Raw genomic sequence first — 27,419 nt, forward strand, 5'->3', positions numbered from 1 at the left:
GCCTGAGGGTCCAGCCCTCGGAGGAACCCATGGTGGGAAGGAACCCCACCTCCCACCCGAGTCGCGCCCAGTTGAGCAGCTCGCTGAAGGGCCGGGGAGGGGGCGGGGGGCGGGGAGCGTGAACTTGCCTATTCCACCCCTACCCGAGTCGAAAAGGAGAGGACACTTCACAGCCCACTCCTAGCTAAGCGCCCGGGACTGGGCCTTCCCCAGCAAAGGAGGAATTAGCATATCTAAAGGACTGCTGGGGGTGGGCCGGATGGGGAGTGTCTGGGGGTAGCGCTGGTCTGGCCCTCTCAGTCCAGGAGCGGCTGTGGCCCAAGAGATCACCCAGCCCACCGGGCGGCAGGTGCCTCTCTGTCGCATAGGTGATACATCAAACATTTCCCTGAGTTGCCTAAGGCGGAGTCTGGTCTTCCTTCCTATTTTTCACCAACCCAGAACCCTTCTACACTATCTGCTTTCCAGGGAGGTGCCCACAGGATGGGCCGGCCAGGGTCAGAGGTGGGAGGGCTTGGTGCTCTTGCTATTGTATTGCAGTCACATTATAAACTGGTAGTTTGGTTTAGTGGTCATCCACCCTTCTGCCCCAAAGCAGAAGGTCTCTTCCTAGGATCATACCCTGGACAGACGTGGATTCAGGAGGAGGACAGCACTCAGTGAAGCCCAAGACAGCAAGAGCAGCCTTCCCCACCTGTGTTTGTTCTGGCTTCAGAAAAAGCAGGTATGAAATTTAGAACGAAGGAGCCTCCCCTCCTCCCACCCTTTTATTATCTATAAAATTTGGGAGCTAGAGGAACCCCAAAGCTCCTGTAATCATTATTTACCTTCTATTTTTAGCACACAGAATACCTCCGATGGGCCTTTCCATGCCCAAGTAATGGAGTCTTGTGCTGATGTGGACCCAACAGACAGGTCTTTGGCAACAGGCTTAGAAAGGCACTGTACTGAGGAGCTGCAAGTAGACCCAGAGTTTTCTTGTCAGAATATTCTGGAGATCTGCTTGACCACTCCTAGGCTTTAGAGAAAAAAAATATCATGTTAAAAGAACTATCCTCTCAGTGTGGGCAGCAATCTGTATGCTCTGTCCCTGCATTAATGCATAATATCAAGGCCTCTGTCTAGGATGTAGGCTTTTTTTAAGTATGAGGCTTCTCTAAGAAAATTAGTTTATTCTTTGGATAGGAAAATGTGTTCTTTACTTAAAATAAACAATATTGATTTTACCCTAAATCAGAAGGAAATAACCAATTATTGGACTATAAGAAGCTGAGAGTTAACTCTGTTAAGTAACAATTTGGTCTTACGAAATGAATTTTAAGGGAATCCAGACCTATTGAATTATTTAGTTTTGTCATATTGGAGTTCTGAAATGCACTTAATAAATTTGAAGAAAAATGAAGAATGATCTTAAATTAGAATAACAACCAAAACGATAGGGAAAAAACTTCCTTGTCACTACTTACAAATGGATTGGCTGGATATAAAACATTTGAAAAGTTAAGTGGCCTTTATTTAAGTCAACAGGTCATAAGGTTTACCAGACTCTTCCAGGTCTCAATATTTAGAAACAAAGCATGGATTTGTAAATTTAGACATCTCTGTCCAACCTTTCATTTAGAATTGCCAATCAAAGATTTAGGAGCTCTTTGATAAAACTAACTCCAGAAAAAGTATGTTAAGTCTGTTCTTTTGTTTCTTCTAGAAACAAAATTACCTAGGGGAAAAAAGAGGAAAAATACTACTTACAACAACTATTTAAGTAGTCGCATTTTGGTTTGGTGTAACATGATTCCTCACCTCCTCCCCAGGGAAGTTCTCTTCTTGTCCAGAAATTATTTCAGCTTTTTTTTCTTTCCTGTTTTAAAACAAAGTTGTTTTCATTTTTGGCATAATCCACACCCCTGAATATTTGTATAAGATTTTTGTGGTGGTTTGTAGCCTTTGGAGGCTAAAGGCCATACTCTATATAGTGATAAGGATTTTTATTTAAATAATTGGTTTTATTTACACCTGAGGCTTACAACTTTTGAAAAATATAAAATTTTACCCACAGAACTATAGTATGATTTTTAAAAATAATACGAATACTGGATTTTAAATTATACGTTGTGAGTAGCTTCTCAGTGTACTTTCCACTTCAAAGACAAGATTATTGTTCTGAAGTCCATTATTTGATTTCTTCCTCATCCAGAGATATTTAAGAAAATGTGGAGATCATAGTGCACAAGTTTCATGGACCTTTTTCCTTCCTCCCTCCCGCTTTCCATCCCCCCTTATTTCCTTCCCTCCCTTTTCTTTCTCTCTTCTTTTCCTTCCTTCCTTCACTTTTAACTCTCAAAAACGTAAGTGGATGTGCTGCGACTTGTTTAATCATTCTCCAACATTTAAAATGCTCTCACAATTTTCTAAGGGAGTGAACACATGCATGATTATGATCAAACCATTTTCCAAAAGGAATTTTTCTGTTAATTGATGCTGTCACCCAAAATAAATATTTTAGCTCTTCTCTACATGAACATGTTACTGATATTTCACTAGATAGAAAATTGTATCTAATCACTGTAGTCTTCTTTAATTACTACAAAAGGTACCAAGTAATTGCAGTCCTTCATCTCTAAATTGTTCTTCCATGTCCTGTGCCCACTGAAATATATTAAAACCACTTTATTTGTTAGTCCCTGTGAATTTTAGATAGCACAAATCTGAGGCCCTGGGCCATGAAACAAAAGATCACAGAGTATAAATCAATTTGCATAAATAAATGTGATGTAACTGAAAATAGGAATAGGTAGCTATTTTTAATATGCAAAACTGAGTATTTGGAATTGTCTGAAAAGACTAAATTCTTCATCCCCAAAAGTATGATATGTTTCCAAAAAGATTTTACCTTGGGAATATGGCTGCAACTGGACAAACTCCAAGGCACAATTCCTCTTCCTATTAGAGGACACATTCAAACCCTAGAGTTGTGAAATATACATATATACATATGTACATATATATATACACATTTATATATATACATGTCTCTTTGTGTGTGTATGTGTATATATAAGTATATATACATACGTACAGCAACTAAAAATGGAAGACATCCTGGCTGTTTTTGATTCAGAACAGGTAGGAATTAGTTTTTCAGAGGATGGAACACCATTTCCAAACTCCAGTCCAAGCCACTGAAAAAAAGTTTTTCCTGCTGTGTCTCCCCAGAGTGAACGCCAGGACGCTATGGGATGGGCGGGAAGCCACCCACCTGCACGGACTCTGCTAATGGATTCGTCACAATGGATCCCTTTTTGGACTTTTAAATAAACCACGTAAGACTCAATCTGCTTTAATAAAGTCCTGTTAAATGAGTGTAAAATTGGCCCCTATATCAGTGGGTTGTACCACACTGTACACCACTGTAATGGTGGCTGCATTACTATTAAGCTTAGTGTACCTATGAGAAGTCCACCAAATGTGTAAGAGGTGAGGTCCTCTGACTATTGCACACTTTGTTAAAAGCAGTTTTAAGGTAGGCCAACATCCAGTAAGACCTCTTTGGTAAATACCAATCTGCTCACTGTTCTTCCACAGAAAAAGGATACACTTTGAGCCTTCATAACAGGCTGAGCTTTGCTCCTTGAAACTGGTGACTTAGCACATGCCATCCTATCTTGATGTGACAAAGAATAAAATACCAAGACCAAGACCACCACCTTGGCGGGTAATTCCTAACAAAATAACATCTGGCTTATAGGAATACAGCAAAGTTGCAGGATACAAAATCAACACACAGAAATCTGTGGCTTTCCTATACACTAACAATGAACCAACAGAAAGAGAAATCAGGAAAACAACTCCATTCACAATTGCATCAAAAAAAATAAAATACCTAGGAATAAACCTAACCAAAGAAGTGAAAGACTTATACTCTGAAAACTACAAGTCACTCTTAAGAGAAATTAAAGGGGACACTAACAGATGGAAACTCATCCCATGCTCATGGTTAGGAAGAATTAATATCGTCAAAATGGCCATCCTGCCCAAAGCAATATACAGATTTGATGCAATCCCTATGAAACTACCAGCAACATTCTTCAATGAACTGGAACAAATAATTCAAAAATTCATATGGAAACACCAAAAACCCCGAATAGCCAAAGCAATCCTGAGAAAGAAGAATAAAGTAGGGGGGATCTCACTCCCCAACTTCAAGCTCTACTATAAAGCCATAGTAATCAAGACAATTTGGTACTGGCACAAGAGCAGAGCCACAGACCAATGGAACAGACTAGAGAATCCAGACATTAACCCAAACATATATGGTCAATTAATATTTGATAAAGGAGCCATGGACATACAATGGCGAAATGACAGTCTCTTCAACAGATGGTGCTGGCAAAACTGGACAGCTACATGTTGGAGAATGAAACTGGACCATTGTCTAACCCCATATACAAAAGTAAACTCAAAATGGATCAAAGACCTGAATGTAAGTCATGAAACCATTAAACCCTTGGAAGAAAACATAGGCAAAAACCTCTTAGACATAAACATGAGTGACCTCTTCTTGAACATATCTCCCCGGGCAAGGAAAACAACAGCAAAAATGAACAAGTGGGACTATATTAAGCTGAAAAGCTTCTGTACAGCAAAAGACACCATCAATAGAACAAAAAGGAACCCTAAAGTATGGGGGAATATATTTGAAAATGACACATCTGATAAAGGCTTGACGTCCAGAATATATAAAGAGCTCACACGCCTCAACAAACAAAAAACAAATAACCCAATTAAAAAATGGGCAGAGGAACTGAACAGACAGTTCTCCAAAAAAGAAATACAGATGGCCAACAGACACATGAAAAGATGCTCCACATCGCTAATTATCAGAGAAATGCAAATTAAAACTACAATGAGGTATCACCTCACACCAGTAAGGATGGCTGCCATCCAAAAGACAAACAACAACAAATGTTGGTGAGGCTGTGGAGAAAGGGGAACCCTCCTACACTGCTGGTGGGAATGTAAATTAGTTCAACCATTGTGGAAAGCAGTATGGAGGTACATCAAAATGCTCAAAACAGACTTACCATTTGACCCAGGAATTGCACTCCTAGGAATTTACCCTAAGAATGCAGCAATCAAGTTTGAGAAAGACCAATGCACCCCTATGTTTATCGCAGCACTATTTACAATAGCCAAGAATTGGAAGCAACCTAAATGTCCATCGATAGATGAATGGATAAAGATGTGGTACATATACACAATGGAATACTACTCAGCCATAAGAAAAGGGCAAATCCTACCATTTGCAGCAACATGGATGGAGCTGGAGGGTATTATGCTCAGTGAAACAAGCCAAGCAGAGAAAGAGAAATACCAAATGATTTCACTCATCTGTGGAATATAAGAACAAAGGAAAAACTGAAGGAACAAAACAGCAACAGAATCACAGAACTCAAGAATGGACTAACTAACAGGTACCAAAGGGAAAGGGACTGGGGAGGATGGGTGGGTAGGGAGGGATAAGGGAGGGAGAGAAGAAGGGGAGTATTAAGATTAGCATGCATGGGGGGTGGGAGAAAGGGGAGGGCTGTACAACACAGAGAAGACAAGTAGTGATTCTACAACATTTGCTATGCTGATGGACAGTGACTGTAAAGGGGTTTATAGGGGGGACCTGGTATAGGGGAGAGCCTAGTAAACATAATATTCGTCATGTAAATGTAGATTAATGATATGAAAAAAAAAAAAGCAGTTCCTGTGTGGAGACCTCCAATGAGTCCTACACAAGGGTATAAAGGGCATATAAAAGTGTAGGCAAAGGGTCTGTTTGTGTTTATACAGAGGATCAAAGCCTAATTGGGCTACCCCGAAAATGAACTAAGATACGATATGAAAAAGAACTTCCAACATCTGCACTCTCTGGAAGACTCATGCCAGAAGATGATCATCAAAAAACCCCAACAAAGATCCACGCACTGCTACAGCTGTAGATGCACTCATCCCACCAGTTCCTGGACTTGCCATGGGAATGAGGAAGGAGATATCTAAGCTGGCCTGTGCATACAGTAAAACAACAAATTTGACTGGATCTATACTATTGGAACTCAAACAAGAATTAGGAGAAGTGCAAATTGTAGCACTCCAAAATCTTACAACTACAGACTATTTACTGTTAAAAGAACATATGGGATGTGAACAGTCCCCAGGAATGGGTTGTTTTAATTTGTCTGATTTCTGTCAGACTGTTCAAGGTCAGTTGGACAATATCCACCATATCACAGATAAGTTTTCACAAATGCCTAAGGTGCCTAACTGGTTTTCTTGGTTTCACTGGAGATGGCTGGTAATTACAAGTATGCTTAGGTTATGTAACTATACTCCTATTATGTTAATGTGTGTGTGCAATTTAATTAGTAGTTTAAAACCTATACATGCTGAAGTTACTCTACAAGAAGGTATGTCAAAGAAATAATCAATCTTCCCATGTTTTCTTCCGCCTGCTACTTCTATAGCTTTTCTTCTTCCTTCCTAATTACAACCCTTAAATAGAATTCGTGCCTCATATCAAATTTACCGAGTATCATAATTCTTCCAAGTGGTACCTCTAGACAAATGCTGGGCATAGAAGCCACAGGGCATAAATATGCAAAGTAAAAAGCTAACCTTTTCAAACAATAAGGCTTCTCTCTCACTTACCAACTTCACATTTCCCTGTATGGCCCCGGAAGATGACTGGTTAGCCGGAGACAGGTAAGATTCCTCAAGGGAGGAACAACCTAAGACAGGCACAGTCGCAGGGGGGCCATCAGGTGAGAAATTGGGGATCAACAGAGGTGAGGCTTAGAACCTCACCCCCCCTGTTCTGAGAGAAATCTTCTGCATACGTGGATGTTTATTGCCCTTGTCTAGCTTGGATTAATACATAGTCTACAGGCACACACCTGATCATCTACATTTGCTCTCTTACAACACTAAACTGTTTTCTACCTTTATCTTGTATCTACCTACCACTTCAGCATTTTATTAAAAATAATAATAATAAAGAGAGAAATGTGGTATCCACATATAAATCAAGTATAAAAATCAAACGAGTATTCATATTTGAACTGTTTATAGTTCATAATGCATGAGCAAAACCAAAAGTTTCTGTGATGACTGCCCTTGTACTGTTCACCATGTAACTTATTCACTATGTAAGAATTTGTTCTCCATGTAAGAACTTGTTCGTTATGCTTCAGAAGATTGGAGACTGATGAAAATTAGGCTTGGGGTGGATTAATGATTGTGCATTGAGCATTGACTCCCCTATACAGAATTTTATTGTTGTTAACAGCCGTTTGATCAATAAATATGAGAGATGCCCTCACAAAAAAAAAAAAAAAAAAAGTACACACTTCCAATTGTAAAATAAATAAGTAACAGGGATGTAATGTATAGCATAAGGAATATAGTCAAAATATTGTAAAAGCCTGGTAGGGTGATAGCTGGTACCTAGAATTATCATGTATATAAATGTTCAATCACTGTGTTGTACACCTGAAACTAATGTAATGTAATACTGTGTGTCAACTACCCTTCAATAAAAAATAATTATCTAAAAGAAAAAAAAATCTGGCTTTTTGAGTGTCTATTTTGTTTTGTTCTGGTTTGCACAGAGAACTTTTTATATTTTAGAGGCGTTGGGGGTAATGGATGTCACTTACCCCTGGAGCTGATGATGGGATCAGCCTGCGTCTCATCCCTCTCAGTGCAACACCTCCCTCTCCAGAACCACAATCATTTTAATGGAAGTCTAAAGTTCTGTTGGCCTGTACAACCTTAATTGATAGTACAATTTTAAAGAAAGAATGAAAAAAAATGGATTCCTCTTAAATTGAAGAGAAGCCAGCCCTTAAGGGCAGCATTAAGGGTTAAGCTGGCTTTAAGCTATACACAGCCTTAACCTTTGAAAACGGAGAAAGACTTGAAGGTTAACTTACTCCTAATTGCACTCCCAATAGTGAACTCTGAAGACAGAAGACTGCAGCTGGTCTGCCTTTTAGAAGAGACACATAAGAGGATGGTGTCTAAGTCCTTAAGCTGTAGCTGCAGGGTACTGTGGCATTATGGACACCGAAACATTCCACCTGGGCCCATGACCTGGTGGGGCCACTCACTAAATGTATGACCTTGGGCCAGTTATTTAACCTTTCTGTTTCAGTCATTCAAGAGATACTTATTACAGAGCTATGTGCTAGACACTATACTAAGCGCCAGGAGCACAACAGTGAGTAAAACAGACAATCTGTTTTTTTTTGGGGTGGTGGTGGCTGTGTTTCTGGGGAGATAGTAATGTTTCATCATCTGGGTGCTGGTGACTTGGGTTCAGTTTGTAAAAACTGCATTATACACTTACATGTACTTTTCTGTTTATGTATTTTGCTTCGATGAAGCTTTTAAAAATCCATAGCCTTGTGGAGATTATAGCTGTGTTAAATGAGTTAGTGCTGTAAGGCACGTACAGCTGTGCTTGCCACATAACAAGCACTTGAAAAACTGTGGCTACTATTACTGTTCCAGTGAAACTCTTCAACAGAGCCAAGTAGGCCATCAGCTGGCTCTGCTGCCAGGATTAGTACAGTCTTTCCATAAACTAGCTAGGCATGGACCATACATCTGTTGCGAAAAAATGTACTTTCAAGATCAAAAAAGGAGTTGCTCACACTTGAGAACTAAACTGATGTGGGGCTGCTGTGAACATTGGATGGGTTGTGCACTGCACAAAGTCTCTATATTTAAAGGGCTGCCATTCATATCATAGACCTCCTGGGTTTATGTATTTTTTTTAAAAATAATTTTCTGGTAGGAATTCTGATGATCAGTGTCTTAGTCTAAAAAAACTTACATTAAAGCAGCTTTTTGACAGATGGAAGCAAAGGTGTCAAGAGCATCATTTTCCAACCTGCAAAAAGGTGCTGCATAAAAATACCACCCTGGAACTTGGAAATAAAGGGAGGAGCATGCCTCCTAGGAACTGCCCTTTAAAATGAATACTGATGCAGCTGCCTCTGAGACTATAAAGCCCCAAACCCTGAGGTTGGACTTGAGGGCCCGTGGTTCTTTTAATCACTGGACTGGAACAAACTGGCCTCCTGGCTTGTCCATTGGCCTTTGTAGTTCTGGATGATGGAGGTCTCCAACAAAGAGACACACCCTCTGGGGTTCTGACAAGTTGTGTTTCTGAGGACAAAACCCTGCCAGTGTGACTTCTTTGAGGTCCTGCCCCCTCAGCACAACACCCTGCACTTCTGGCAAAATGGGTTCCAGTTGCCTCATCAAGAACCATGACAGATGTTTGTTAAGCATGCAGACTCTTAGGTCCCTGAGGTGGGCCCAGACATCTCTATGTTTAACAAGCATTCCAAGGGACTCATATCCAGCTGAGTTTAGGAAATCCTGTTCTAATAGGGTTCTTAACAAAGGGACTGGAATCGGGCAAAATCTATGAGCTCAGTCAGTCCCTTCACCTCATGGAGGGAAAGGGTGTGGGGAAGTGGGAGGCAATATTCAAGTTCAAAAAGGTACGTATGAATGGACTAACAGTTACCAGGGAGAAAAGGACTGGGGAGGAAGGGTGGGAAGGGAGGGACAAGGAGGAAGGGGGGAGAAAGGGAGCATTATGATTAGCATGTATAATGTGTGGGGGGGGCACGGGGAGGGCTGGACAACCCAGAGAAGATAAGCAATGATTCTGTAACATCTTACTACACTGATGGACAGTGACTGTAATGGGAATGTGGGGGAACCTTGGTGATGGGGGGAGTCTAGTAAACATAATGTTCCTCATGTAATTGTAATGATACCAAAAAAAAAAAAAAAAAGACACGTATGTGTGGTGGGAAGAAAAGAAAATCTGACAACGTGGATCCTGCTATCGCCTTTTCTAGGCTGGGCCAGGGAAGAGGCTGCCTTGTCTGGTGGGTGGAGAGCTGGTGAGGACATAGCATGCCTGGCCCTGTAGGGGACAGGGGGGAGAGAGGGCACCATGTGGCAGCCACAGGTCAAAGAGCAAAAGCAGTCACAGCGCTGTCTGCCCTCTGGTCTGGGACTAGGCCTGGATTGGGTCACTGGGCCAACACCCCAGTAGGGGATAGGCCTTTGCCCATCCTACTGTAGGACCAGTGAAGCTCTGGGGACAGACATGTCAGGTCCTGAAGTGCTATGGTGACAAAATAGGGGGATCTGAAACTGATCACCAAATCCTAACAGTCCAGGGGGCTGCAAATGGTTCCCCAGCCCTCAGTTCTAGCACTGGAACAAAGTCCAGGATGGGACCTGAGTCTACACTGGAGTCTCACTGCCCAGAGACCCTTCAACAGGGGGCAGTGTTAGTCCTGGAGATGTGAAGGTGGGCAGCTAGACCAAAAAAGTTATCAGCCCCCAAGGGCCTATTCAAAGTTTCACCTGCCAGAGGAATAAAACTGCGTTTGCTCCACTCTCTACGCCTTGGCTGTTCCAACTTGGAGGGCAGGGAAGAGGAGCTGAGCCCAGGCTACCGGGGGCCCCTGGTCCCCAGTTCAGACCCTGGAGCCTCTTCATCAGAAGCTTACGGGCCTGGTGTGTTCCCTCCTACCCACTGCGCCCAGCAGGTGGCACCTCCATGTGGGTACTTACAGGGTACCTGGTGGGGGTGCAGGCCTGGGCAACCTTCAGCCATTTTCTCGTTCTGAGAAGCAACAGCTGCTTCCTATTTTCCTTTTAGAAGAGGCTTGTTGGTGGAGGTGGGTTTAGACAAAGAAACCAAACCAGTTCAATAGGAATTTACCACCACTGCTAGGTGTTGGGGAAAGGGGCCCTGGCAGCTGTGGAGTAGTAGAACCACAATGGACTTGGAGGGTGAAGACCAGAGCTGAGTGCCAGCTTATTAACAGCAGGACTTAGAGCATGTTGCCCGATAATCCTGTTTCCTCTTCTACAAAATGGGGCTAACAGCAGCCACCCCTGAGTGCACTGCAAGGGCTAAAGTCAAAGCACAGTGAACACATGCAATTGTCATTACCATTGCCACTGCCGCCCCATCCCTGCCCCCTGCCCTCAGGACAGACTGGGGGTTTATCTGAGCCTCCCACCCTTCTCCCTAGAGGCCAGTCTTCGGTATTCTTCCCCTGCTCCTGAGGAAGGTGGTGTAACCAGCTGCTGTTGGGGTACGGGGGCGTCCTCCCCTCGGGGCTCCTGGCCCAACAGTTAGGATGAGCAGAGTGACCAGGTGTGGTCAGCAGGGAACAAGGACCAACATACCCGGCTGTTGGTGGAGGGCCAGAGGGGTGCGAGCTGTGAACACTTTACACACAAATGGGAAGGCCTTGGGGGAGAGGAGAGAGGGGAGGGAGGGAATTAAGGCAACCAGGTGTCCTGGGCACAAGTGAGGCCCCTCCTGGCCCGGGGAGCTCAGGGAAACCAAGAGTGGTGGAGAGCAGAGCCAGAACCAACCAAAACTCACCCCAAAACAACCTGGGCCCGCCCGGCACCTGCTGCTCCCCCCAGTTGGCAGGTCCAGCCTCGGTAACAGGAGGATGGGTTCAGCCTCCTCCTCCTCAGCCCCCAGGGCTGGAAGGTGAGCCAGGGAAGAGCAAGAGGGGGCTTCAGGCCCCTCTGAGGGCTGAAGGGGACTCAGAAATCATAACAAAAAAGGCCAAAAGGTTTTTACTCTGTGAGCCCTGGGAGGGCTGGGCAGAGCTGGAGGTGTCCACAGGAGGGGGTGAGCAGAGAGGAGAGGCTGGGGGCCTGCGGTCTGGCTTCCTTGTCAGGGGAGGAGACAGGGCAGGTGAAGGCCAGACGTGACCCCACCCCAGGCTCCAGAGGGGCTCCAGTCCTGGGGCCCAGCTCCGACACCCACCCCTCCTGAGTCCACACTGGAGTCCTTGCCAGGCCTGACGCCGCATGGCTGGCCTGAAGCCTGTGTCGGAAGAGAAGCTTGGCAGAGGGAAAAGCCAGCACAGGCTGACCCAGCTGATACGAGTCCTTGCCTGGGCTTGTGTCTTTGCCCTGCAGCAAGAGGGCACAGCCAAGCAGGGAGGGCCTGAGGCTGGGAGAGCTGTCTCTGCCCGCCAGAGCCCTGCCCAGATTCTTCAGCCTCCAGGTCGGGGGGCTCCGTACAGAGGACGCTGGCTCAAAGCTCATCAGGGGGGCTGTGTGTGAGGGGGGATGCCTTCTGGACGCCCTCGTCCTCCTCAGGGCTGGGGTCTCCCTCCAGGCCCCCCAGCTCCTTCCTCTGCTTGCTGCTCCTGCCACCCGATGCTTTGGCCATGTTACTCTTCTTCTTGGACTTCTTCCCTCCCAGGGCGGCTGTGTCCCCCTTCTTGCCAGACCACTGCTCCGCCAGGCAACCTGGAGTGAGGAAGAAAGAGACCCTCAACAGACTGGGGTGCAGGGCGAGGAGCACTGGCTGGGCATGTCAGGTGGGATTGGTGCCCAATGTCAAGACCCTACCTCCTGCCTCACTGTGGCTCCCAAGCTCTGCTGGGGCATCTGATTTACTTGCATGTTGTTCTGTACCTGGTTTCAGTACCTCTAAACCCACCCTGTCCCATCAAACTCCCTGAGGGCAGAGATGCTACAATGCCCTCTATTTCTTATTTCTTCTCTGTCCTCTGATGGGGAGCAAACAATAAAACCAAGGGCCGATCAGCCCTGCCCTCTCCCTCGCTCAGACTCACTGGTGTCCTTGCCCTTCAGCACGTGGTTGGCGCAGAGGAATTGAGTCAGGTCCTCCTCCTGGTGGTTCCTGTACCAGTCCTCGATCACCTCCTCAAACTCCTCCACCAGCACGTCGCACTATTAATCACAACACCTCGCATTGGCGAAGCCCCAGCACTGACTTGCTCCCTGAGGAGCCAAGCCAAGCCTCACAACCCACCACAAGACAGGCGGGAGGCCATGATTCTCCAGAGGAGACTGCAGCCAGAGAGGAAGCGACTTGACCAAAGTCCCCCAGCTCTTGGCGGGCTTCCTCAGCGACAGCCCCATCCCCTCCCACCCGTGGGGCACAGCAGCCTCTGAGGGCCCGAGGGCCTGTACCTGCTTCTTGAGGTCAGCCACCTCTGCAGAGGTCTCATTCCACAGCTCATAGGGGATGTCCATCACCACCTTGACCCCTTTGTGTACCAGGTTGTGTAGCGTCTCAAAGGTCTCTGACATGCCCTGCAAGAGGAACCAGACGTGAGGGGCAGAGACCCTTCTCCGCCTCCCACCCTCCTCTCTGGGTGGCTGGCGGGCCGAGGCCGTAGCTCTGAGAAGGTAAGACATTCCCAGGCTTCTCACACTTGACCTAGGGTCCTCTCCTCTCTTTCAGGCCTGCCTCCTATAACCCCTCCACACACACAAACCCTGTCCTGCCTCCCCACACCTCATCCCTTCAAAAAGGTCTGCTGGTGCCCTCAGGCCCTTTTCTAGGAGCTCAGTGTGTCTCTTTCCCCTCACTGTCGCTGGGCACACTCGCTCCCCCAAACCCACGCCAACTTCTTGCTCTGGGTTCTTCTGTGGGCTTGGTTTTTCCTGGGTGGGAAGAGGGCACAGGTGAGGTAGAGAGGACTCTTGGGTCTATAAAAAGATTCCTGCCAGCTACCTAGTCTTCTTCTGGAGACAACATACTATTTCCTCTACCTTTCCAGAGATTACGCACATAAACACAAGCAAATACATATACAAATATATCCTCCTCTCCTCCACCCTGCTTTTTACACTAATGTTAATATGTATTATCCATGCTGTCCTGCACCTTGACTTTTTTACTAAATAATACACCTTGGAGATTATTTTAGTTCAATTCAAAAAAGAGCTACTCATTCTTTATTTTACAGTTGCCTAACAGTCTGCTGATGGCCATATTAATTTATTCAATGACTCCTCTACTGATAAAGGGTTAGGTTGTTTCTAATTGTTTTGCTATAAAGTAACAAAGTAATTTATAACACCTTAACATTAAAGCAAATGTGGATTTATTATGAAGTACAGTACAAAATTCACACAAACTTTAAAGATAAAATGTAAGACTTTTACTGCTTGGGACTATCCCTCTAGGTTTCCCAGGGGTTTCTACCTGATCAGCTTTGCTAGAAGGGTATTAGGTAGAGAAATGCGGGAGGCAAGTCTCTTACCACATGCCAGATACTGAAGATGTAAAAACAAAGAAATACGAGCCCTGATGTAAGCAGTTCATTCTCCAGAGAGAGAGGCATTTCTGTACACAGTAAGTGCATTACATGTCACACGGGCACCCTGGTGGAGGTCTGAGAAGGTGGCACTGTGGGCTGGGAGGGACTGGTAATCACCATCTCCCCCCGGCCCCCCGCCACTTTTGATATCTCCTCTAGCCCCCCCATAGTTCTGGACATCCTGAGCTCCTCCTGTGTTCAAGTGCTCAGGCCTCCATGGGAGCCACCACCCTGGAGCACTTCTGAGGCTGAGGCAGGACCCGGATGGGCAGGCTCAAGCCATTACAAATGTGTCTGTTGCCGCTAAAAAGTCAGGCCCCTCAAGAGGGTAGGAAAACAAACAGGAATTGATAAAGATGGGAAGAGGCCACAGAGGCAAGCTCCCAGGGCACCATCTTCAGGTCGCCCCCGTACCAGCAGACACGCTTAGGTAAGGGCAGGCCCAGCCCCAGCCCAGTCCAACCTTGGCAAACCGGTTGCTGCCAGTCCTCTCTTTGTGTAGGCTGTAGTCCAGGAGCCGCTTGCAAATAGTCTCAGTGACTTCAATTAACCGTAAGTCCCTGCAGAGACAGCAGCACGAGAGGGACTGAGTCTCCCTCCTAGCCCCAGTGGGTCAGTGGTCCGTCCCTCCAGCCCTGCTACCCCAACACCTGCACATCTCACCAACGGGAAGTCAGAGCTGGAAGGAAGATAGGTCATCTGGTCTGGGGGCTCTGAAATGCTGGAATACAGACCAGAGAGACAAAATTTTAACAGCTCTATGGAAAGGAATTTTTTATAAAGCTAAATGATTCAATATTTAATTTAAAAAAAAGATAAAGTAGATGTGCTAAATTTTGATGTTATGGTATCAGTTCAATTTGAAAGGACAATTGCAGCTGGCAGAGTGCATTTCTTTTGCTTTGTTTTTAATATTTATCCCTGGCAAAATTAAATGTTAGTAATCTTATGTTACCAATCATTTTAGAAATTGCATTGGTCCGTGAAATCCAAAAGTCTGGGAATCCCTGATAAGGACCAAAAGTCTTGTTTTTAAAGATGAGGAGTTTGCAGCCCAGAGGAGTTTAAGGATTATCAAGGCCACACAATTAGGCGGGGACGGAACCAGGGGGCAGATTCAGGTTTGGGTTAGAGCTGCCTCCCTTTGATGGGTTTGCCTTGCTGGAAGGGAAAAGGGCACTCCAAGCCCCGGAAGCCTGTAGGAACAAAGCAGGCCAGGCCAGTGGGTCCCCTGTTTACTTACGACTTGGTATACTTGACCCCGGAGGCCTTCCGGTCCAAGATGCCATAGCCCGTGTCAATCACCTCCCTGGTCTTGCCGGTTTCCTCAAAGGCTGACTTCAGCTCCACAGCGACATATTTACACACTGAGGAGGAAGACACAGCCTACTGAGTGCAAGTGAGTCTGACCGTAGCCAGCTCCCAGCAAAACAGACCCAGGCGGCGCCTCTCCCAGACTGGGTCAAGTCAATACGCGGAGCTGGGAGGGGGTTAGCTCCAGACCACCAAGTGGAGTTGGCTGGGTCAAAGAGACTCTGAGACCCACTGGCCCATGTCCACTCTCAGTCCTTCTCCTACTGACTTCATCTCTCCCAGCTCCTTCCTGCCCCCTACTCCCCACAATTATTTTACTTAAAAAATTTTCAAGCATGTAGGAAAGCTGAAAGAGTACAATGATTATCTATATACCTTACACTCATATTCAGCCAATGGTCTGCCACAATCTCTCCAATACATAAAATACAGTGCGATATAATGGGTCATAAAAAATACATATTTGGTCATGTGTATGACCAAATATATATTCCCCAGGTATATGTGGTCTTCATCCACAGTTCCTGAAAACACTCCAGAGTCTTAAAGGTGAAATGGTTATTTTGTAATGTTAATGAGAGACTTTTGGATTCCCCACCCCTGAATGGCCAATAATTTAGTCAATCACGACTGTGCAGTGCAGTCCTCACAAAAGCCCCTGAGAGGAGCTTATCACTCTGCTCTGCTTGGTTGCATCCCGCTTCTCAGTTGGAGAGCTTATATGCTTGGGGAGCCAGAACGCCTCCACATGCCACCAAGCCAGGCCCCAAGCTCCAGAGAAGTTCCTGTATTTGGGACCTTGCCCTTTTGTATCTCTTCATGTGGCTGTTAACTTGTATCCTTTATTAAACTGTAAGCATAAGTGTTTTCCTGAGTTCTGTGAGCCTTAATCGAACCTAAGGGGGAGGTCATGGGAACCTCCAATCTATAGCCGGTAGGTTAGAAGCACGGGTAACTGCTTGGGGCTTGCGACTGTGTCTGGAGTTGGGGGTGGAGGGCAGTCTCGTAGGATGGAGGTTAAAGGTTAAAGATTCCCTTAACCTGGGAATCTGGTGCTGTCTCTGGGCACATACCATCAGAGCTGAGTTGAGTTCTCCAACACCTGATGGTGTTTGAGAATTGCTTAATGTTAGTATGTGTGGGAAGACCCCTTCCCACATACTTATACACATTGGAATTGGGTCCGGGAACCTGAATGAAGGTATCCTACTTTTATTGCTGTGTATGATGTCATTATTGTTATACATATATGTAGGAAAAAAAGACACCATTGCATTTGGCGTCCAGGAGAGAGAATAACATATGGTGATATAATAATATACCTAAACAATGTACACATTATTTTTACTAAACTATTTTGAAATTAAGTTATGGACATCATGATCTTTCACCCCTAAGTGTGTTGTCATGCATCTCCTCAGAACAAGGACCTTCTCCCACCTCTGCGTAAAATAATTACGGTACTTTTGTATTTTGTAAATTAATAATTCCAATATCTAATTCTCAATCCATATTCAAATTTCCCCAATTGTCCCCCAAATGTCTTTTACAGCTGTTTTACTACTTGATTTTGTATGTTGTTCCAACACCAGCTCTCTATTCCTATACCAAGTTAATTTTGCTCCAATCCCTCCAGAGGCTTTGTTTCTACTGTTTCTGTACATTCATTTTCCCATTCCCTCTGACTCTTCCTCCAACAGTTATTAAGCAGCTCCTATGTCAGGCACTGCCTGGGGATTCAGAGATGAAAACAAGGTCCACTCCTTCCGATCCAAAGTCTAATGGAGCAGAAAGAAATGTAAACAAATAATTACCACTGCATAAGGAGTGCTACCACTAAATGTGTCAAGTGACTGAAGTCCTAGAAAAGTGCTTAATGCCCTCCAGGGGCTTTTCTACCTATTCTCCCAACAGTACACTAATAGCCTTCTTGCCAAGGAAGCCCTTCTGCACTCATCTCACCTGCTCTTGATTTCATCTGGGCCTCAGCAAGGTCCATGCTCTTACTAAGGGCCTTTACATGTGTCTCTTCCGACTAGACTCCAGAGGTACCCAAAGTGAGTGTCATGTATTGGGTTTCTTCTGTATTCCTCGAGTCTGGGGCTCTGTATGCGTTGGACACTTGATAAATACTGCTGAGACTGTTGTCGAGCAGCTTCTCAAGCCTCTGAATGGAACATGTAGGCTAAATGCCATCGGCATTGTTCTAACACACAGCAGGGTTTCACAGAAAACCAATCTACCACCAGAACACATCCCCTGGAGGCTTGCTTGGTGAAATTTAATGACATATACATTAATAAAAGGCCTGGAGAACTTGGAACACATGAAAAGTCCAAAAGAAAAGCTGGTGATCTCAAAGTCTGCAGTGAATTGAGGACATCTCACCTCCCTGGCTCTCCATCTCGGACCATCTGGGTTCCCTTCCCTCTTGTGTCCTGTACTCTGTGAAAACTCATCATTTTTCTGACTCTTTTGCCCCTTCTCCCATGCCCAAAACATGTAGTATTCCAGGCCCTGGGGGGTTGGAACATCCTCTCTCTCTTATACCTATCAACCATAACCCTGCTTCTCAACTTTTCCAAACCTTACCTCTTTAGGACCCCCTCTGAAGATCCCACCCAGAACCAGAGTTGGAGGAAACTCAAGGAAGAGACCCCAGACCTTCAGGGACATCCACCTACTCTTTTTCTGGGCAGATTCTCCTTCCTCTGTGCCAAGGCCTGTTCTATTCAGGCTAATGCACCAGGAGGCAGGCTTTGTGTGCTGGACACAGTCAATACTTAGTAACAAAGGTGTAAGAATGAATACAAGTAAATATACTATTAAGAGAAGCCTAAGGGTTAGACTTTGCCAAGTCATCCTGTGACTGCAAATACCTTTTAAATTAATCTTTATTAATTACCTACAAAATGAGGTTTGACTAGAATGACCTCTAAGGTCCTTGCCAGCTCTATGCTTTTGTAAGTTTGTCAATGCCTCCTAAGGAAAAGAAATGTGAGCTTTGTAGGCTATGAGAGAGAGAACTAGAAGGGACTCTTTGGTATCAGAGTAAGATAGAAAACAGAGAAGAGGAGATGAAACGCCCAGATTATACCATACCAGTTAGGACTAGAGGGAGAGTCAAAGGAAAGCATCATAAGCCTCTATTCAAGGCAGTGAGGGAGCATACACGCTAGAATCCATGCTGAGCTGTACCAGGTTAACCAGCTCCTGTCTGAAGCATTTCACCTTTAATCTCTCAAATGGAAGGACTATGTGCGCCAAACCACCCCACCCCTACATCCCAGTACTTCGGGAACATCCGGCTGATGCAGGCTTTGACTCAGGATGAAATGGATTTAGAGCCAACTTTCTTCGTGGGGTGGGGAGTCAGGGATGCAGAAAGGAACCTGTGACTATAAAGTTCTGACAAGAAAACAAAAATGGAGGGGAGGAAGAAAATGCAGGCTTTTCATAGCCCTGCACCACTGACTCGTATGCTGGCATTTTCCTCTTTCTCTCTTCCTAAGTTCCACACCTCCACCCACATGTCTTTGGGATTCACTTTTTCTCCATATTCTTAAAATCCTCATCCCTCACCAAGTTCCCCCAGGCTCTCTTCTTCTCCCAAAGTGACTCCTTAGGCCTCTGACCCTCCTCTTTCCTCCTCACACACCCTATTTATTTCAAATTTATTCATATTTATATCAGGCGCATTTACAGGATGCCTACCAGGCACTGTGAATAAATATCAGACAAGGTCCCTGACCTCAAGGAGCTCACAGCTAATCAGGGAGCCAGCCAATCACACAGATTAGGTGGCGGAGAGGGCACTAAGGGGAGAGTCTCAGGCTTTTCTTCCCCCAAGACCAGTCATATGAATCTTTTCGGTTCCTCAAACTTGTCCTTTGCTTCTCAGCCTGTAGGCCTATACATCCGCGGTTTCCTTTGTGGGACCCTCTCTTTTCACCCCGCTAACTCCTAATTACTCTTTGGGCTTCCTTATACAAAGCCTCTGCTGATCTCCCTTCACGCACAGCCTTTCCCCCAACCCCTGGGCTACATTAGACGTTCCTCACCGGACTGCAAAGCACTGTACCTGCTGTATCTCAGCACCTACGACCCCGGATTATAACTACTTGCTTATATTTTGTTAGCTCCAGGTGCACTGAGACCTGAGTCCCCATCACACACGCACACAGCAGGTACAAGGAATGAAAAGACGGGCTCAGGAGCCCAGGGCACTCCGTTCCCTGGCCCTTCTCTGCAAGCACCGCCCCTCCGGCAGGATCCTCCATGGGCCCCGCCCCCTCACCTTCGCATTTGCTGGGCAGTCGGACCCAGTCGGTCTCATCCGCATGAGCCTGGCTCGGGCCCAGCTCCGGCAACGACAGTAACAGCAGCAGTAGCGGGGATACAAGCAGAAGGCCGCGGGGCCCGGGCCGGCAAGCAGGGTCAGGCAGTGGCTCCATGGCCCAGCCGGACCCGGCCGCGCTTCCTCCCCGGGGGCGCGCTGGGTAGCTCCCAGGAGCCGCTTCCGGGACTGCACACGTGCCTCGGCGTAACCAGAGAAACCGCGAGCCCCTGCCAGCTCCCTCCTCCGGCGCCTTGGTCCCGTCCCCAAAGCCGGCGCAGCCAATGGGCTTTTCGGAATTCGCTTTCCTGCGAATGGGAGGACGAGTATTTTTTCGTCGTCGGCCAATGAGAGAATGGATGGTGTCCTCAGTGACCTATGGTAGCATCTTTTCCCACCCACTACGGAGGACCAATACCGTGGAGAAGAAGCAGCGGCTGGTACTGAGTTGGAGAGGGTAGGGCGCGCAGGTCCTGCAAGACTTGCGCAAGGCTGTTTTCACTGCCTCCTCCGCCTCCTTACACGCCACTTCCCTCCTGGAGTCATAATGCAGCAAGCCCCTAGTGACCACCTGTTTTAAAATTTTATTATTTGTATTGTCGTTGTTATTGTTGTAATTGGCAGTCACTCCGTTAGGTGCTGTGGGTGAGACCATGACGTCTCAAACATCCCAGCCTTCAAACAGCTTTCTTAGTGCCCAGTCTCCCTAGATTTGTCCCAGAGAGAACCAGAGCAAATCACTCTCTTTCTGAGCCTTAGTTTCCATCTGGATGATGACAGAGTGACCCTCCTAGCTGCTGTTCAAGCCTTGCCCGTTGCTGGGAAGCTCAAATACGTTAAAGTTTTTCGAACAGATTGTAAAACTGTCACACATTTTCTTTATAATATGTAACATCAGTCCCCTTTTCTGCCCTATTATTTATTTATTTGAATTCTGAGCTCCCAGAAGTCAGGGACTTGACTAATGAATATATTTCCCTTCCACCTTCCTGGCAATAACAAGGTGCCTGTTGTTAAGGGTCAAACGAGGAGATGCTCAGTGAGACCACCCCCACCCCCCACCTCTGCCTCATCTGCTGTGTCATCAGGAGAAGGACTCTCTGGGTCTTTGGGGCTGCTTCAGGTTGCCCCCGAGCTCAGTGTCCTATGAATGCACACAGACCAAGGCCACTTCTCTGGAATGTTGTCTGCAAATTCCACTTTTACTCACAAAGGCCTGTTCACCAGTGTTTTGTGTTTCCTTTCTAGAGGTTGAATATTCATGCTATGTTATGAACACATCAAAGGGCTGATGCTCAGCCTTTTGACTTGTCATTTCCCGAACTTCTTGTTCAAAACAAGTGTGTGGGTGACAGGCACTTTGCATAGGCAGGGGCCGTGATATGTAGAATTCCACAGTGTACAGGATCAGGAATGCCTCCTGAAGTCCTCCATGTTCTCTGGACTTCATAAGACTTGGGGAGGCTCAGAGCCTGGCCATGGCCCTTCATTTACCTAGACCCAGGAGCCCTCCTGGGATATAACAGTAAGCCAGCCACAATTCTGGGGATTGAGTCTGGGGCAGGACAGGTTTAGGGAACTGGGGCATGATGGAGAGGACTGTTTAAGCTAAGGGAAGCCCTGCTTCCAGAATGAACAAACCGACCTCTGAGAGGATGTTTACTGAGGCATGAATTAGTTTGGCAGGAGCGCTGGGCTCAGCATCTGAGCTGAGTTGATAAGGGACAGAGGGTAGGAAAGTCTGAGACTATGGCTGGACAGGCTCCCCACCCAACCAGCCTACCCCTCCCTCAGTCTGTGTGTTGGGGACGGTGGACAGATTCAAACCCAGAAATTGTGGGATGCCTGTCCTTAAAGAATTAAAAAAAAAAGAAGGCAGGAGAATCTCCTTATGGGCTGGTGAGAGATGAGCAGTAGAGGAGATGGTGAGAGTTTTCATGGAACAGCTGGGAGAGCATAGAGGCTCAGGGAAGCTGAGGATGTCATTGACACCATGTGTGGGGATGTAATAGCCGTTATAGATCGTTCCCTGCAACCACCTTGGGGGAAAGGAGACGAAGGTAGCACCAGTGATTGATCCCACTGTCCTGTGCTGCCCTTGAGACATCTAGATTTACATGCAAGTACCCAGAGATTCCTGGGGAGATGACTGGAGAGGAACCCCTGGGAAAGGATGGATTTCTTATCAGCACTGGGGAAGCGGGGGACACACAGGCTGACTTACAGTCCATTGTGGGAGCCTCTTATTCTATCAGCGTGACAACCCTTTTTAGGAAACAAAACAAACAAAAAACCTCTTTAGTGTCTAGCTCAGAGTTGATACTCAATGAATATTTGTTAAATGAGTCATGACCCTTAATTGATTAATAAGTTTGGAATTACTCTCCATGCTTTTGGCATTGGACATGATCCTGTTACCCTGGGATCCTGGCCCTGTTCATTTCTGTTGAGTCTGTACAAGACTTTGCATGGGGCCCAGCACCACCCCACCTTCCTGAGCTCCTGGGCTCCTCACCCTGACCTCTTACAGAGGTTAGGCCAAGGTGGGGAGACAGAAAGGGGGCCTCACCCTAGCCTGGCTGTGGGGGAAGGAGACAGAGGTGGACACAGTCTTCCCCAACCCCCAGCCCCATCTGCAATTCTCAGGGTCTCACTCTCAGGAAGCCCTCTTCCTCAAGGGAGCCTTTCCAGACTTCTGCCTCCTCTAACTCTGCCAAATTCCCTCCTCCCAGGGTAGACTCATGAATTAAAGTATTTCTCACTTGTTGGTGTCATTTAATTGCTTTAATTGCTACAGTTCTCTGCACCTCAAATGCCCAAGTGCCTGGGTGGATCACCACCCTCAAGGAGCTCCCAGCCTGACGGAGAGACACAGCCTTTTCCCCCAGAAAGCCTCAGGCTGAGCAGGGAGACAGGAAGCTGTCTCCCAACGCCCAGGAAGCTCCTGTCTGAAGAAGGAAAGGTCACATACAAAGGCCCTAAGGCGTGAGGCAGGAGCGCAGCGGGAGGGTCGGGAGCTCCAGGGCCAAACTTGGTCGGTAGAGAGCGTCCCCTCCCAGCCTGAGCGCCAGGGATCCCGCCCCGGACGGAGGCTGTGAACCCCGCGGCCGCCTCAGGGCTGCGGCGCTGGCGGGACGGGCAGGGCGGACCTTGGGCCTGTGGTCCCCCCATCACCGAGGCCAATCCAGCCGCTGGGGCCTGAGAGCTCGCGCCGCGGCGGAGGCTGCGGGCGGAGAGGGCAGTCGGGCCGCGGGGCAGTGCGCGGCGCGGCGAGCCCGGGATCCCGCGGGCCAGGCGGCCCGGCCGGGTCCCCCGCGCGGCGGGAGGGGCGCGGAGGCGGCCGCAGGTCAGCAGCAGGTCCAGCAGCAGCAGCTTGAAGAGCAGCAGCCGCAGCACCCCCAGCAGCAGCGCCTGGCCCGGCGTTCCTGCGGGGAGCAAGGCGCCTCTTAGGGGCCTGGGGGTTGGCCCTCCGCCCCACCCGCAGAAGACAGGCTTCCGGGGAAGAGGGGCCTTGGCCGTTCCTCCTCGCCGTCGTCCCCCAAATCCGAGGACCATCCTTCCCGGTGTCTAACCTCAGGTCTCACTGGTAATAACAACAAGTATCTTCCTAGCCTTCATTTTATTTTATTCCCCAACAACCAGGGGGATGTGAGTCAGGCAGGAATTAGCATCCACTGCAGAGGAGAGAAACCAGCTGAAAAGCCTCTGGTCAGGAAGCAGAACCTGACTCAAGATCTCCCACCACCCAGTCTCCCATTTACACATGGCTCCGGTGCTGAGACCACCCTCCTGCACTGCTGGTGCCCAAGGCGAGCTTCCAGGCCCCTTCTGTTAGCAACCACCCGGGGTTCTTCCTTGTGTCCTGCCATCAGGCTGGGTCAGCGGATTCACTCATCTTACCCACCTGTAGACTGAGGCCCAGGCTTGCCAGTGCTCAAACCCAGCAAGACCTCATCAGGGGACACCCACGAATCCCCCAGTGGACCCATCAGGCCAGAGCCCAATAGCACCCAAAGTCCTGGTCCCCTGTACTCACCCCTGAGAGGCTCCCAGAGGCAGGTCCTGGCTGCGGAAGCCTCTCCTGCCGGCCAAGGAGAAGGGAGTGAGTCCTTTGGGATGGGCCACGCCCGCCACTCCAGTGGTTTATTGCATGTTGGTTAAATGACCAAATGAACCAGCAGCAGGAGCCCTGAGCCCATTTGCTGCAAGTCCTCCAAGGGGCCCAGATCTCCCTCATTCCCCGCTGTCCCCTGTTCTGTGCCCCAGGGAGGCTGAGGTTCCTCAGCACTTAGATGAGGAATTCATTTCCTGAGCAGCCTTTGGAAGGCAAGGCATTTATTCAACAGACATTCCAATTTGGAAGATGATAAAACTAACATAACCCGAAAAAGAGAGTAAATTATCTGGTCAGTAATAATAGCTGGCTTTGGATAGGTGACTTAACTTCTCTGTGCCTGTACAATGAGGGGAAATAATATGACCTACTTCATGGATTTGAAGTGTTTGGAACTGTGCCTGGCACAGAGTAAAGGCTCAATGAGTAAGGGATGACAATTTATTATTTAATTATTGTTTGGATCTAATAGGAAGGGTGTCATGTGTAGGGTGATAAAGATAGAGATATTGATCCTAGGTATACATATAGAAATAGTATTAACCCTAGGTAACAGGGTTTATAGCTATATCTATCTCAACCCAAGGAAGGAGGCATTACCTCTTGGATGTCATGCATCAGAGCCTGATTTGAAGGAGATGTCACAGTTGTTTGGCACTTGAACACTCTCCATGTCCCCATAGCCTGGAGCCTCCCCTCTCTCCTACCATAGCCTGACTCCAGGGTGTGTGGAAGGGGCAGGGACAGGCTCCACGCCCACCTGAAAGCTGTAGGGGCTGTGTGCTCCGGCTGTGATCCCCAGCTCCAGGCCCAGTGTGGCAGACCAAGGTTTCCCAGGCCGCCAGTTCCTCAGAGGGCAGGGAGAGCTGAGCCAAGCTAGTCCAGGTGCCGTCTGCTGCTGGGGAAGGGCCATAGGTGAAGGCATCCAGTGCGCTGCCGTTTCCAGCTGAGAACCAGATGGTGCTTTCAAGGCCAGGAGGGGCAACATCAAGGACCAGGCAGACCACCAGTGTCTGCTGCTTCCCATCCACCAGCAGGGTGATTGGTGGGGCCAGAGAGGGGAAGGGTGTGCCACTCACACCTGCAAGAGGGCATCACTGGTGGGGGACTAGATCTAGCTCTGCCTTCTCAGGCCAGCGTCTCATAGTAGGCTTCTATCCTTCCACCATTTATCTATCTATCCTTCCACTGACTCACCCATCCCTCTCTTTTAGCATTTACCCATCTATTCATCTATCCTTTTTTCCATCATCCATCTTTCCTATATGTATTCTTTCTACCTTCCCTATATACATCCCATCCATCCATCCATCCATCACCTATCATATCTGAACCTTTCTGTGCCAGGCACTGGGGATACAGCATTAATTAAGACATTGTCCCTACCCTCAAGGAACTCAGTCCCATGGGAGAAACAGTAGATGCATAAACAAATATTTAAATACCTTGTTGTGCCAGCCTCAGGAGAGCGGTTACCTCTGGGGAGGAAGGGAAGGAAATAAGATCTGGAATGAGATCAAAGGGGCTTCAGATGTACCTGTAACTTTTTGTTTCTTTTGTCTGATTCAACTGTGGCAAAATTTTAACCATTTGTTAATCCAAATGGAATATGCATAGGTGCTTGTTGTATTAACCTCAGTTCTTTTCTGTAGATCTGTAGTATTTTTAACAGCTTTTTTTCAGATATAATTCATGTACCATATAATTCACCCATTTAAAGTGAACACCTGTATTATTTCATAATTTAAAAAATAGTCTCCTGGGTATTGCAAACATCTGTCCTATATTTCCCAGAATTGTCTTGATTTTCTACAATCTTATTATTTTCAGTAAAGATGACAAAATATATAATATAACAAAATGGTATTCTTGAATAATTGGGTATTTGTTGATATAAATAAAATCTCAAAGGTTAAAACCCACAAACAACTTTGTACCACAAGTCAAGTGCAGCCAGGCTAAAGAAACGCCCTAGGGTGCAGAAAAGGATGCCAGAGGGTCTTGTGAGGAGGCAGGTGTGGGGGCAATGCTTGGGAAAGGTTTCTTGAAGATCAAGGAACTCATATACAAGTACATGGATGGTAAGCAGGATTTGAACTCAGGTTTCTTTGACTCCCGATCCCATAGAACACCCCACTTGGAAGAATGACTAAGCTTCCTTATGTGACATAGTGGACCAAGTCTGGAACATGGCATCAGACCAAGCTGGTTTGACTCCTGCTTCATCCACTTAATTTCATTGAGTCTCAATTGTCCCATCAATATAATGGGGTTAATAACACCAGCCCAGTAAAATTGTTGTGAAGAATAAAGATCATGAATAGAAAACATCTTGGCAGATAAAGATTCATTATTATTATCAATACTAACATGAATAAGGCCTCACAGGGCACAGAGAAGGCCGCGGGTGAGCCCCAGGGCCCTCAACCTCCTGAGCCTTTTCAGTTGTTCAGACACTTCAAGTTGAGTGCAGCACCTACCACCAGGGATTGTGCCTTCTCCCCCTGGCTGCTTCCTTCCCAGAGCTCAGACACCCTGTCACGGGCCCTCCCTGCTCCACACTGATGTCGTTTACCTCCCTAGGGAGAGAGTCTGTGGAAATACTGAGGGTCAGCTTTAGGACAAAGAGACTCCCTGACTCAGAGGTCAAGGACCTTCTTCGACCACACACGTACATGCACATGTTTCTAGATGAAGTTGGAATTCTCCCCTCAAAGCACAAGGCCTTTGGCTCCAGCCTTGGTCTTTGGAAGACTGAGGGTCAATACACCCAAGAAGCCACTGAAGCCTTGGGACCTCTCCTGAGAGCCTATTGATAAGCTGGAGCAAGGAGTGAGCATGAGACATTCTGAGCCCTGGTGGAATAGGGCATCCTGAGGGCAGGAGATGGGGACAGGAAGGGCAGAAGAGGGTCCACAGTGTTGCCTGAATCCCTTCACCCCACTTCACACAGCACAGCCCCGGCTACCACACCCCCACCCTGTCCACCTTGCTCTTGTTTTTCTATACCTTCTGACCAACACTGTGGACTCCAGGAAGCAGGACTTGGGGCCCCTGAGCCAGGTAGCTGGGACACAGTGAGCAGGGGGCAAGGGGATGACGGCTTGTGGTGAGACCCTTCACGGGGGCCCGGAACAGCTCTGTCCTGCCTTCCTGCATCCCACCCCCACCAGGGAGGCCCAGGGTGAGGGAGTGGGCTTAGGCAGACAAAGGGGGCACAGAGAGGGCTGTGGGGATGGCAGGGGGTGGGGGGCTCACCTGTGGGCAGGGCTGGACACCCAAGGGCCAGGAGTAGCAGAAGCCAAGTTCCAGTCATGGCCCACCTGAAAGGAGGCAGGACCCAGCTGCAGACCTGAGGTGTGGGCTGGGGAGGAGGTGCCCGCGAGACTGCCTGCCAGGCCACAGGCCCAGCTGCACCTCAGCTGCTCCACCACGAGCCCCCGGTGAGGGGCCCCTCCCACCCCTG

The 27,419-nt window shown here is 47.5% G+C and overlaps 2 protein-coding genes and 1 long non-coding RNA gene across 5 annotated transcripts; 1 reads left to right on the plus strand and 2 right to left on the minus strand.

Moving 5' to 3' along the window:
- Window positions 1–171: 171 nt before the first annotated feature.
- LOC118923460 (uncharacterized) lies at window positions 172–4,124 on the plus strand. Its single transcript, XR_005029203.2, has 3 exons — window positions 172–724; window positions 3,214–3,320; window positions 3,583–4,124. It is a non-coding gene; the product is annotated as an uncharacterized LOC118923460 (long non-coding RNA).
- A 7,537-nt stretch (window positions 4,125–11,661) lies between these two features.
- On the minus strand, window positions 11,662–20,048 carry CNPY3 (canopy FGF signaling regulator 3). 3 transcript variants are annotated; one of them, XM_036907275.2, is made up of 7 exons: window positions 19,801–20,045; window positions 15,433–15,556; window positions 14,838–14,910; window positions 14,653–14,781; window positions 13,054–13,176; window positions 12,693–12,810; window positions 11,662–12,363 (listed from the first exon to the last, which is right to left on the minus strand). In XM_036907275.2, the coding sequence occupies exons 1-7, from the start codon at window positions 19,955–19,957 to the stop codon at window positions 12,146–12,148; spliced, it is 942 nt and encodes a 313-aa protein (XP_036763170.1). In that variant the 5' UTR covers window positions 19,958–20,045; the 3' UTR covers window positions 11,662–12,145. The 3 variants fall into 3 exon arrangements, 2 of the variants coding, with proteins under 2 accessions (XP_036763170.1, XP_036763169.1); XM_036907274.2 differs by lacking the exon at window positions 14,838–14,910 and having other exon boundaries at window positions 14,653–14,749; window positions 19,801–20,042; XR_005029201.2 differs by lacking the exons at window positions 11,662–12,363; window positions 12,693–12,810 and having other exon boundaries at window positions 14,653–14,749; window positions 14,853–14,910; window positions 19,801–20,048.
- Window positions 20,049–22,821: 2,773 nt separating this feature from the next.
- Window positions 22,822–27,330, minus strand: PTCRA (pre T cell antigen receptor alpha). Its single transcript, XM_036907127.2, is given in 6 exon segments — window positions 22,822–23,154; window positions 23,157–23,264; window positions 23,876–23,920; window positions 24,714–25,034; window positions 25,399–25,458; window positions 27,212–27,330. Coding segments are annotated over 6 exon segments (795 nt in total). The 5' UTR covers window positions 27,270–27,330; the 3' UTR covers window positions 22,822–22,951.
- Between the last annotated feature and the right edge of the window lie 89 nt (window positions 27,331–27,419).

This window comes from Manis pentadactyla, chromosome 16, assembly GCF_030020395.1.
Source record: "Manis pentadactyla isolate mManPen7 chromosome 16, mManPen7.hap1, whole genome shotgun sequence".
Classification (NCBI taxonomy): Eukaryota; Metazoa; Chordata; class Mammalia; order Pholidota; family Manidae; genus Manis; species Manis pentadactyla.

Excerpts from the sequence above, each read along its gene's own strand:
- CNPY3 (XM_036907275.2), bottom strand. The coding sequence starts at position 19,957 with ATGGAGCCACTGCCTGACCCTGCTTGCCGGCCCGGGCCCCGCGGCCTT. Across the intron at positions 14,911-15,432 it reads GGGGTCAAGTATACCAAGTC|CATTTCAGAGCCCCCAGACC; the intron begins GTAAGTAAACAG and ends TCTGTATTCCAG. Across the intron at positions 12,811-13,053 it reads TGGCTGACCTCAAGAAGCAG|TGCGACGTGCTGGTGGAGGA; the intron begins GTACAGGCCCTC and ends TGTGATTAATAG.